Source organism: Pteronotus mesoamericanus, unplaced genomic scaffold (assembly GCF_021234165.1).
Source record: "Pteronotus mesoamericanus isolate MK-2021 breed Mesoamerican mustached bat unplaced genomic scaffold, CSHL_Meso_final contig_116, whole genome shotgun sequence".
In the NCBI taxonomy this organism is placed as follows: Eukaryota; Metazoa; Chordata; class Mammalia; order Chiroptera; family Mormoopidae; genus Pteronotus; species Pteronotus mesoamericanus.
The window spans coordinates 18,015,301-18,028,631 of NW_026555027.1; the positions used below are offsets into that span (position 1 = coordinate 18,015,301).

The 13,331-nt window shown below is 32.6% G+C and overlaps 1 protein-coding gene across 1 annotated transcript in view; it reads left to right on the forward strand.

Moving 5' to 3' along the window:
• The window catches only part of TMPRSS15 (transmembrane serine protease 15), a 107,750-nt gene that overhangs the window by 11,941 nt on the left and 82,478 nt on the right, over window positions 1-13,331 (forward strand). Inside the window, exons 4-7 of the mRNA XM_054576629.1 lie at window positions 60-211; window positions 2,967-3,011; window positions 4,569-4,604; window positions 11,511-11,642. Coding sequence (XP_054432604.1) covers window positions 60-211; window positions 2,967-3,011; window positions 4,569-4,604; window positions 11,511-11,642 — 365 coding nt within the window. The remainder of the gene's footprint in view (window positions 1-59; window positions 212-2,966; window positions 3,012-4,568; window positions 4,605-11,510; window positions 11,643-13,331) is intronic.

The following is a 13,331-nucleotide window of genomic DNA, read 5'->3' on the forward strand; positions in this document are numbered from 1 at the left end:
AGCCCAAATCACTGAAAGAAGCCTGACTTTTTCTTCTTATATCATCTTTTGCTTTGCAGAAATGGCAGCATTATAGTCATATTTGACCTTTTCTTTGCCCAGTGGGTGTCAAATGAAAATGTAAAAGAAGAACTGATTCAAGGCATTGAAGCAAATAAATCTAGTCAACTGGTCAATTTCCATGTTGATTTGAACAGCATTGATATCACAGGTATCCGTGAACATTATTTGATTTCTTTGAATCATTAAGCTATGAAATTAAAATTCTAGTAATATACCGGGAAGCAATGGGATCATCCTTGGCTTCAGAAACATGTCTTAGTGCTTGAGGTAACACATTTACCTGAAAAATGTGAAATACAGATAAACCACATTTGAAGAAATATATCAGTGAGGAAAAGTTTATAAAATATCAAATATCAAAAAAGCTGTAAAAAACATTGACATGCATAAATGTTTGTGGGTCTTCTCACATTCTTGGCAGTAATCCAGCATATCCTAACTTTCCAGAAACCCTCCATCATAAGGTGACACTCATTCATTTCTGAGTCATAAACATTATTAGATTACAAAGTCAAGCGGTGAATCTAATCTCAAATTGAGAACTTAAAAGAAAGAGAGAAGGGAAAAGGAAGGATCAATGAGTTTGATTCATTCTGGCTACTTATTTATATACTAAGAAAATTTTATTTTCAAAATGACAAATGATTTTAAGATAAGAAATCAAAAGTGAAAAAATATAGAGGATCAAAATAACAGCAGACTATATGTCTATCAATGCTTATTCTAAATTTTTCATTCTAGGTATCCCCTATTAAATTCAACAAACATCACACTGTTTGTTTATTTTGGTTGAAAACAATAATTGTCTCCACAGTCCCTTATGTGTAATCCTTGGTGTCAATTATGTTTTGGAGTTTAGATATTTGGGGATGTTAAAAAGCTAATCAGCATTCAAATACCCACATCAAGAGGAATAAAGGCAAATTCTAAATAATCTAAAGTCAGAAAAAATATAGTTTTACTACAGAATGAGATCAGTTAATACAGATTTGCCTCTGAATCGAATATATAAAAAATGCTGAATTTTAATGTTGTTTAGTTTCAGTTTTGTAATAGTAGATACAAAATTAAGAATCTTGCCTTCCTTTACAACATTCATTCATGAAACACAGTTTCCTCTTAAGTCTCCTGCTATATCTGTGGTACCTGTTCAGTGAAAACATAGTTGATATTCTTAGTGCCTCCTCTACTGATGATTTGGTACCCTCAACTCAGCTTCTGGAGCAGAGACTGTTTTAGATCATTGTTTGATTCAGACACACTAAAAACTACTGCTAACTCTTATTAGCTAGAACAGATGTGTTATCTATCAACACAGTTACTCCTCATATCGACCCTATTACATGATGTCTTTACTACCGTCATTTTGCAGAGAAAACTAACACAAATAATTTTGGTAAATTGCCTTAAATCACACAGCTATTTAAAGTTGGATCAATGTTTCTGACCCAGGTAATCAGACCCTAATGTCTATGATCTTAACCATTACATTAGAGTTTGAACAATGTTGACTGATTTTTTTTCAATAGTTAAGTTTCTTTTAGAAAATTTATTTCTTGCTATCTTTCTTTGTATGTACATCAGTTTCTGTGGGTCTGATATGGCCAATGAATTGACAGATGTACTAAAACTTACTTTCATGACTCCTTGAAACTGAGCTATTTGAGGGAGGAAAGTGTGTGGTTTTTAAAAATTTATTCAATAACACTACATCCTTTCAGTTAACTTAGAATAATTACCATGAATGCAATCAATTATATTACAACATCAATGCAAGAGTATGCTCTTTAAGTTACATTTAATTTATTGAATTATGTTAAAACATTTTTATGAACACGATACCAAATTTAATCTTAGGTATTCAAATTTAATATTCACTTCAGTCATGTGAATTTTCAAATTTATTAAATTTACAGTTGGTTGAGAATTTAACAAATACTGTGGATATTTGCATAGTATACTGTATAGTTAAACATAATATCTTCTTTCACTTAAAAAAGTGAAAATATGGCATACACCATGTTATCTTTTTCATCAGTAATCTATCACATACCATTTATAAAAATTTGCTATAGATCTTGTAGAAACAAGACAATGCAAAATGAAGAAATACTGTAATAAACAACGTGGTTAATAAAAAAGAACCCACAATTTATAATGAATACAGTTTTGAATAAAAACAAATACACTGGATGAGGGTTTTTATTTTTTTTCTTAGACTTTCTTTTTTGAGAGAAGGGAAGGGAGGGAGAAAAAGAAGGAGAGAAACATCAAAGTGTGAGAGATCCTTTGATCGGTTGCCTCTGGCATACCCACAGCTAGAGACCTGGCCCACAACCCAGGCATGTGCCCTGAATGGGAATTGAACCAGCAATCTTTTGGTTTGCAAGCTGACACTCAATCCACTGAGCCACACCAGCCACGGCTGGATGAGGGTTTTTATAAGCCATACTTTGGTTGCCTTTATATCTTATGTAGTTGTCATAGTTTTGTCATGCAAAAGAAATACATATATTTTTAAAACTCTTAAACAAGTTAAAAGGTGAAGAAAGTAGCTAGATTTTGCAACACCATGGGTACTACATCTGAGAAGATCTGGTATGTAATGGTATATTACTTATCTTAAATATAAATTATTCTATGATGAATAAATACATATTTTATTAAATTATTAAGACAAAGCAAACTTTTTACATAGGCAAATTTAACAGAAAGAATATACAGATTTTGGAAATTTATTAAATGGATCACAATCAAATAATAATCAGAATATTTAGCATGAGATAAAACAGGAACTCTAAAGGATCAAATGCCCTTTGAATGAAAATTACAACTGCACTCACTTTTATAATATATGCATGTTATAAGTCCAAGCTAAAAAAATTAACTTTATTTTATTGTAGCATCTTCTGAGAATTTCTCTACGGTGAGCCCTGTAACAACTTCAGGTCAGTACTATGACATTTAAAAACTAACTTGGCAACCATCAAACTCCATGACATTGGGGAGGGATTCATTTTTTTCAGCAGCTCTTTCTGAGACATTTACTCTTTATATTAAAATGTAAGAGGCATACATTTGGTAGGGAATAATGTAGTTCATAATATTGCAGAGTTCATAATGGCTAGTTGTATCTGCCAAGGATATGCATTTCCAATTTCATATTTTAAACTCTATAGATGCATGTATACATGTATGGGTATGAGTGTATGTGAATCACTGAACATGTCTCTTTACCCCTCTGAAATTCTGTTTCTCATAAATCAGGAATCATACAATTTTCCGAATAATTTAGGTCATCCCAAATATCAAATTTATATGTACATTATTTTTAAAATGAAAAGTGTGTTTATGTGATCCCAAAATAAGACTCCAGTCATATAGTCTTAAAGGTAAAACCATGGCATTTATGAGATCACTAAGACAAAGGGAAAGAAAGTTTCAAAATGTATTGCACTCTTTGCAAAGGAGAATCTAAGGCTTAAGGTTAGCTTTCCTCTTTTCCAGCATTTTCTTTTCTTTATCTTTCTCACCACAGTTGGACACTACTGCTCCTTAAATTTAGAACTTCACTTTGTTTAATCAAGACAGCACTCTCACAAGAGATTGCTCAGGAAATTATCAATAATTTTAGAATTAACTGTGTTATCTTAAAATTTAAAATTATTATCTTATAGAAAAATCATTTTAATTGAAGTCATAGCTATAAACATTAATACTGACTATCAACTACCAGAATCACTGAGCATAACTCCTTACCCTTCTGAAAATCTGTTTCTCATAAATCATGAATAATACAATTTTTCTGATTATTTCAGAAGTTATCCTAACTATGAAATTTATATATAAATGATTTTTAAAGTGAAACTTGGTATAAATCCATGAAGATATTACTTTTGGGATTCTCTATAAACATGACTATTTTTATAAAACCTGAAATCTTTATTTTTAAAGAGGTATCTACTTGGGCCAACTACTATATTTTACAAACATTAGTTTATTTAATTCTCAAAATAATCCTGCAAAGAGGTAATATTTTTTCCACTTAAAAAAGTCACACATCTATTAAGTGTCAAACTCAGGAATTAAACGCAGTTCTTTTGGACGCCAAAGCCAGTGGTCTAAACATATTTCAAGCTTCTATTTCAAATAACATCAGATTAACCCAGAACACTGAAGGGTACAGCCACTACTACAAAATTAATGAATTCTATGTTTAGTTATTTTTGATAATTAAAAAACATCATATTCTGTAGTTAAAAAAATACAAAATGACTTAAAATCTGAAAACCTCCCCTCTACAGTTCTAAGGATCAATAAAAACAAAATATTTATTTTTAGATCCAGATACAAATGACACATTCTTAAGTTAATAGATACTAATAAGTCACAGTAACTTCTAAAAAATGACCAAGTTAAAAATATTAAATGGGAAGAATATACAATAAATTCCTAATAATAAGTTTAAATTGTAATAGTTGTTTCAATGTTATTTATTTTTACAGGCAAGTTAACAACCAACAGTCCTCTGACAACACCAGGTCAGTTTTAATATTATTTCTTTCATTTTAAAAAAGTTTTCACTAATGTTTCATTTCAGGATCCTGAGAATTCTCTCATAACACAGCAGTTAATATTACCCTTACTTTATAGATAAGAAAATTAGAGCTTAACGGTTTGCTGTTCTAGCTGAAGATTTCACCAAAAGTTAGCAGCATATTTTGAGCTAATGCCTGGATTATCTGACCTCGCTCCAGTCCTCCATTAGAACTGTGCCTATGATCTATTGCTAAGAACACCGTCAGTGGGATCAAAATGTAGGTTTCATCAGATATGATGGATTTTGTCTTTGATTATTCTCTCTGCATGCAAGTTGGATATGCTTGCACTCTTCTCTGTTCATTTAAAGAATAAAACAGCTAGTTATTTTACACAAAATGAGTTGACTCCGGAATTGCTAGAGAAATTGCAATTAGGGACATGCAAGCTACAGCAAAACCAAGAAAATGTTACTTTTTAGAGAAAGCAGGGGCTGTTAGAAACAAGATGCCATTGGAAGACACAGGGCTTTCAAGTGTAGTGACTTCTTATTGGCTGAGTCATGGCTGTTTATATTTGGCTGGACCTGTTGCTAAGCAAAAAGAAAATGTTCCTCTTGCTAATATCTGCAAGATACAGTGAGCAATTTGGTGCATGTGAGAGCTCCTCCTGCAGGGCTTTCTGATTTTTTTTAAATGAGATTTTTATATTTATTTTCACACCTCCTAACACCAGTACTGGTTGACAAATCAATACCAAAGTAACCTTGGATTTATTCATTCAACAATTTTTCATTAAATGCCTACCTTGTGCCAACTCCTGGTATGTAACTTTGATGTGAAAATTTATCTGGATTTCTAGTAATTTTCTGGATCTCTAGTAATTATCGTTCTTCTGCCTACCTGCTGGTTAATTAAAGTGCCTCTCTGGTCATAACTTAACCATTATGGTGAATGTCTTGTATGTGTCCCTTAATCTCTTCAGGTAGACTCCTTTCAGGTTATTTTGCACAGATCTTCAGTTCCTAAAATAATACTGCCATTTTTGTGTTATTCAAAATTATGTCAATTGTTATACATATACAAGGAGAGATCATTTCTATGTAAATACCCTTCTGGGTAAGACTGAATAATTCTTGTATAAAAGGGTTGATGTGATGTTTGAAAAGCAAAGTGATACATGAATCACTAAAATGCTTTACGGAAGAAGCCATCACACCTCCAAACACATAGTGGTCTTTGATGGTGGGATAAGCCTGCCTGGTGTTGTATTTAGTTGTTATTCATCTAGCTGTGCAACATGTGGAAAAATAAAAGTGCTCTTCAGCTCCCAGTCCATTCTCCAAAGTAGAAAACTATGGCACCTAAAATCACCTTTCAACACACTTTCAAAAAAATGATTTTAGGATTGATAATCGCTAATTTGTTTAGCCTAAAAGTAAACTGAAAAAATAATCTGAATATATTTTTGTTATTTTCAAAACTTTGAAAGTCACCAACTAATATCTAAATTAGTGCCATGTCTTTTATTTGTCTGTGTATTGGTTCATTAAATGACTCATATGACTCACTGAGGACCCTTAGATGTATAAATTGTACTAAGAGAAATATGTGGATCAAGTTAGGGAGAAAAAAAATCAATGTCAAAGCAAGAAATCCTTGGACTTAAGTTTTTCCCCTTTTCTATCTGAAGACATACCAGTCAAAAATATAAAAAGGGGCTGAGCCACATGTCCATTTTCTTCCAGCCAAAGGAAATGATGAATGGGGAACAAAGAATATAGGGTAATATTCCTCCCATATTTTTCTTTCTTGAGGAAGAGAGCAGAAATCTCCTTTCTTACAAGAAAACTATAGGAATATGATCAGCATACACCTAACCTTAGCTTTCACATTTTAAGCAGCTGTTATTCAGAATGAAAACCAAAAAGTAACATACAGTTCTCAATCATTGAAAAGGCATGGTGAACCCACCATTAACTAATTTCACCAGTTACTCTATATGTAGTGTTTGGCAAGTACCTAGTCATTTTTAACTTTATTGTCTGAAAGATAATTAAGATCTATGTCTTAGAGAGTGGTCCTAAGTACCAAGAGAGAGAATACAGATAGCACAACTGTTGTGAAGAGCAAAAATACAACCAGTGTTATATCTCTTCTTCCTTCCCCATTCTCAGTTAGGAAAAAAATGCAGTTGGATACTTTTTGTTTGTTTTTAAGATTTTCTAAAACTGGACTAAGGTTTAAAAACAAGATGATTGCACTCAGTAATACTCATTTTAATCTGATCATTTATTTGACAAAAAAACTCCTTTTCTGAAGTTTCCTGCTACTGCAGACTATTGAATTACCTTAAGCAATCCTTGAAGAATTATAATAAGGTAAATTGGTGGCAAAATATCATATTCCCTCTTTTACTGGATCCATGAGTTCCATATCATCTGTCCTATTTATTCCTCTCAACCAGCAAGATACTATAGATTTATAGAGGGGAACGGGGCAATTAAACTTAAGAACCACATTTCCAAGCCATAATTTATTATGAATATGCTGTTCAAGGATGTTAAGTTTATTCTCATTTTTACATGCCTGGAAGACAGAGTTTGAGAAAGATCAGCAAATACATGCATCATATACCTGGAATTAATACTATTATAAATTCTGCCAAAGAAAATTTTTGTATGATAGTGGGTACAAAGTCTGTGAGGATTATATTCTATTGTTCAACTGCCTTTGCTGCCAATTATCATCAAGTTTTACTAACCCATTTGGAAACACTATAGGAGAGCGATGAGAACCACAGTTGCATTACACTGATTTCTTGGCTGCTAGAGAGCACTAGAGGGGTTGTTTTGGGCAATTGTTCAAATGCTTAAAGTGTTTGTAGCATACAGCTTGTTATAGTGTTTTGTTACTTACTGTGTAGGCAATAATTGCAGAAAAACGAAGTTTCATTATCATGGGCTTTCTCAATCTCATACAAAATGTAATCTTGTTATAATTCCACTATGTGGAATGATTTGGGGATTAAAGAAAAATAATCATCTGATTTAATGAAGAATATAAATTTTGGGGGGAAAAAGCAAAGGTAGTGCAGAATTATGTCCCACTATTGAATTGCCCCAGAACTTTAAATAACAGGGACTTTTCCTGACCCCAAATGCATTATGAATTTAAGTGTTATTTTTTTCCTCCACATTTAAGAAAACAGCATGTATATACTGCTAAGCACTCAAGACATTTCTATGCACGATATCAGAGCTATTAAAGTATCTTCCCACTATAATTTCATTTGGATAGACCATCCATAGTCTTGTTAAAAAGATTAAATCTGTTCTATCAAAGTAGATGAGAATTTCTGTAAGGTGATATCTATTTTTCTAGTACAGTGTAGTAGAATGAACTTGGATTTGGAAGGCAGGTGTTCTTGAATTCAGATTCTACTTCCACTCTTAGGTGAGCTATAAGGCTCTTGGGCTTAATTTGTCTCAAAGAGCTTTGGCCACTAAACATTATTACCCCCACTTAAATGTCTAAGAAAATAAAAATCTATGATTTCTAAAATATGATTTTCAAATTATTATCTTGTATATAACATTTATTATAACTGGTTTGGAAGTAAAAAATGGATTTCAGTCTTTTCGCCTTCCACATGCCAAACCCAAGGCCTGCCCTGGTAGGCACAGGAGGTTCCTCACTCCGAATCACTGGAAAGTATTGCGACTTTGAAGCGTGCTGCACTAATCACATTGAGTTTATAAGGAATCTTTTGTAATACAAAAATAAATGGATAATTAAAATCTTTCATTTGCAGAACTCCAATTAATACTAATTTATTGGTGGGTTTTCATAAAGTGCCAGAAAATTAATATCCTGAAGATAAAATACCGTATAGATATAAAATTATATGCAGGTCTTTTTTCACTCAAAATCACAGTAACTAATATTCAGGCAATGTGATCAACTTCTAATAAACAGAACCAATTAATATTCTCTTAAAATATGATTATTTAACTCCTTTTCTCAAATTCTCTATTGAGAAGTACACTGCAGACTTAGAAAAGGAGAAAAAACAGAGCAAATATTAAGGAATGAAATGGCAAATAAAGTAGCCCACAAGTCGAAAAACTCTAGTTTTAAGAATGGAAGGTCATTTTTTAAAAAGCTGCCATCTGACTAAATTCTGTAACAGTTAATGTTTTAATCAATGATTTTGTTCAAATTTGCCATCGTATATGTAGATGTAATAAGAGATAAAAATTACAATCTTATAAAATCCTAAAATGTACTATCCTCATGTAACAATTATATTTATATTTTCCATATTAGATTCAATATGAAGAAATTTTTTCTTCATTGACCAAGGCAACTGAAAAGTGTTTTTAAAGCAGAGTCTGGGGAAATATAGTGCAAAATACACTAGAGTTCCTAATAGTTCCACTTTCAAATCAAAATACTTCCAACTAGAGTTATTTTCTAATCCCACCGGGTGACCTCCTATATTCACTGTCATAGCGAGGTGCCGTTAGTAATTTAACTGGCCACTCCAAAAGTGTGTCACTCTTGGCACCCCCTCCTCCACCTGCCTTTGTTCAGGAACACATCTGGCCACTAAAGCCCACCGATTTTACTTGTACAATAGTAGCTGAGTCCATGCCCCAGCTCCTCTGCTAATGGGAGAATTCCAGCCCTCTTCAACGTTCGCCTCCACCATTGCAACAGCTTCTCTGGTCTCCTTTCTCCATCGATCTCCATTTGATGCTATATTGTGTTAATGAAGCATGGATTGGTCACATCACACATACATAAAAACTTTCCATGCCATTGCCTATAGAAAAATATTTCTAACATTTTACAAAAGCAAAATGAGTCCTCTAGAATGTGACACCACACTCCCTGCCTTGCCTGGCTTTCACAAATATCCTACCATCCAGAAAAGTTAGATTCATCTGTATACCACATATTTCTGTGTTCTCATCACACAGTGTGTACATTCCATATATCTCTCTTCCTGGTACATTTTGAGGCATCCTTCAAAATCTAGTTTTTGTAGAGATGTTTACAATGTCTGCCTCAAAAAGAAATAAATTGCCTAATCCTTGTTCTCATAGCACTTTTTAAAATATCTCTTAAAAAACTAACTAGCTAATGACCCAGTCTTTCACTAAACTCCAAGTCACATAAGCCTAGAGCTTCTGTCTTACTCCTCCTTTTGACTCCATCCCCTTAAATATTTGTGACACAAATAAATCGACAATAAATACTTGCAGAGTGAATGAATACTCATCAATGGCATCAAAGGACCCTAAGTGGTATTACTTGCCCATGTGCTTTTAAGGTTGGATCTACTGAGTTTAATAGGCAATGAGCAGAGACATGGAGCATCAAGAAGTGAGGTTCCTATGGCAAGCATTAGAGCAGACAAAGTATACATCTTCCTAGCAATACCCCAAGATCTGTTCTTTCAAATGCTGAATACTTAGAATTCTATTTACTGCTGTTAAAATGACACAGAGAGTTTCCAGAGCAAAGCTTTTTTGTTGTTTATTTTTTTAGTAAACATTTATGGAATACTATTGACATTCTCTCTGCCTTTCACAGATCCGGGACTCAGTAATTAGGAACTCTCTCGGTGATTTTCTCACAGATATCGATGGTTACAGTGTGCATTTGTGTTAACTCAATATCATTTTTATCATTTTTTTATTGTCTTAAATGGGCGTATTCTGTCATCTGGGAACAGCTCTGATCTTTATCCTATCTGATTTTTAGATGCTAGGTGATCCAAGAATTTTGCAATATATATATCCTTTTTAATTAGAGCAAATTACAAAAGTCTAATATAGCTGTATATATGCTTGGCAACCCTATCCATAAATGTTCCAAATTCAATATTGTCTTAGTAGATTCCTTGACATAAGCACTTTTATTTTCTCAATTAATTTCATGAAGCATCAGGAGATATTTCAGAACAAAATATGTTTTTAAAACCAGCAGATGGCGGTGCAGTGCTGGTTTTAAGATGAACAATAACAAAAATAAAATGCTATTGAGCTTAAAGATTTTTCAAAAACTTTAAACTATCGTTGTTATTCTGATCATAGACAAAAATTTCAAATTTCAAAATTTCAAATTCTCACATTTCTCTGAAACATAAAAGCGTATGTCTTTATCTAGTGAGCATACAACAATGTCATTTTTATTGCACCTACATTTCCCAAATTAATTTCTTGGAGTGAAATGTGTTTCTGGCTGCATCTCTATATGTAGGTGGAAGGCAGACAAGAGTGTGCGCACTCCTGTTAGAACCTGATCAGTGTGCACCTTTCAACCTGGCCTGGCCTTCACCTGCTCCTCTCTTCAGAACTTCTGCCCCAAGGGGTAAACACATACTGAAGGAAGTATTCACAGGGTTTTGCCACTGCTCAATAGGGCAATGTGCTGGGGATTTTCAGTGTTTTATTTTATTATAAAATAGCTTTCATTGACAAATTTTGCTCTGCAGAATGCAAACCTTGACTTCTGCAAATGATATGAAAAACATTCCAATACATTGTCCCATATGACATATGTAACAATCCTAGGAGGCGTAAACATATGTAACAATCCTAGGAGGCGTACACATTAGGGGCCAAATGTTAAAATGGCAGTACTGATTTATCAAGGTTAAAATAAACAAAGTAAGTGTTCATATTTAATATTTATGAATAAGCATTTTTCCAGATACAAAATTCTAAATGTTTACAGATGGTTAATTTATTAAATGAAACAAATATTACAGTGGAAATTGGAATATATGTTTATAAGTAAAAACCTAAATGACAAAAATAACATAAATATCTAAACATTATACATATGGTAAGAAATTAAATCTTATATGCAGTACAAATTCAATCTTTTTTTCTAAAGAAAATGTCTCATTGGAGTGTCTGCCTGGTTCAAGGCCTTGTGCTGATGCTATAAAATGTATCGCAACTGATTTATTTTGTGATGGAGAATTAAACTGTCCAGATGGTTCTGATGAAGACAACAAAACTTGTGGTAAGTAATGTTCCCTCCCTACTCTCTAAGCCAGTTTTGAATAAGATCTTAAAGTCTCATGAATAAAACACCTGTGTTTTATTTGTAAATTTTGACATTTGCTAATAATAATATGTTGTTATTATTATAATTATTATGAATTAGCACTTAAATAATATTTACTATATGCCAGACATGGCACTAAGTGATTTAAACATATTTATTCTTTGACTTATTTCTTCATTTTATAGCTGAGTAGCATACTTATGAAAGACTACCACCTAAGTATTTGAAATACAAATATAGATTGATAAACAATATAAAGACCTATTGGAATAATTCTAACCTATAATTGCTTCTTGAAAAATTAAACAGCAAACATGAATTGAAGTTTTTTGGTGCAATCATGATCAGTGTTATTAGTAACCCTGAGCACAGTTAGTTCCTGAAGTGTGTAAAGGTTGTAGCTACGGTTTGCTATAATTTGCTCTTCTAGTATTTGTTTCACTTTGCTTTCCTTGCTTGATATTAATGGAAGATGAATGTTCCAATGACAACCAAAGTCTTTAAAATTACCTATCCACTTGATACATACTTTAAACGACAGGGAGTCCATCAGTTCCCCAGCACCAACTCAAAAAAAAAAAAATTAAAAAATGGCAACAACTAAAGAGGCTTCTACTAAGAAATTCTAATTCAAATGTTCTTGGATAAAATTCAAACCTTCAAAGTTTAACTGTGTACTTTGAAGTGCACTCAGAGCATATTGGAAGAAAGTGCAGGCTACAGAATATTTTTAAATCTATTTTATATAACTAAGTTATTCAAAGAAGAAGAAAGAAACATGCTTTTGCTATGATTTTCAGGAAGTTTCCAAAACCTTTTCAGGGAGAATATGATACAAGTGTGCCATCATGAGGTGATGCAGGTGATGTTGATTCATATTTCAAAAATAATAATGTACATCAGAGTGAGACACACAGCTTTAAGCCTATATAATGATCAATGATTTAAAATGGGGGGTATAAAATAAATTGAATAATCAGAAAATGAGCCTCACCTATAATTTGGTCTTAACTGCCATGGAGTTAATAATTTTCATGTTAAATTACTATCAGTGTATATTTAAAAACAACCAGAGATATATCTTGTGTGACAACTTATCTTTAAGTAAGTAAGAAAGCCATGAATTACTTTTTTGAGCCCCTGTAAACTCATGACATGGATCTCAGTATTAGAACTGAATTAATTCTCTAAGTTTGTGTTAAGGACAAAGTGCACTGTTCTCAGTATCTTGGAGATTTTGTGTTAATTCAACTTTAGTGTCAACTTGCCAGCCATGTCACTAACTTCCTTTATCTCCTAGACTTCCATTTCATATTTTTCTTGATTCTCTTCATTATTCATATTTTTGAATTAGCATTGCATCAATTTTGGAAAATAAATATTACGAATTTTTGGATAAGAAAGTGGACACATCAATCAATTACTCCATATAAATTCAGCTAGAACTCAGGCATACAAGTTATTTTATTTATCATTTAACTATTAAATGGGGATCCCCAAAGCCAGTGGCTTCAGCTCAGCACCAACTCGAGTAGCTTTTCTATGTGAATTTTCTATGTGAGTAGATCTATGTCCATCAATCTACATTTACAGAAAAATTAATTTAAGGGAATTATTCTATATAAAATTGACCTGTGCTCTCTC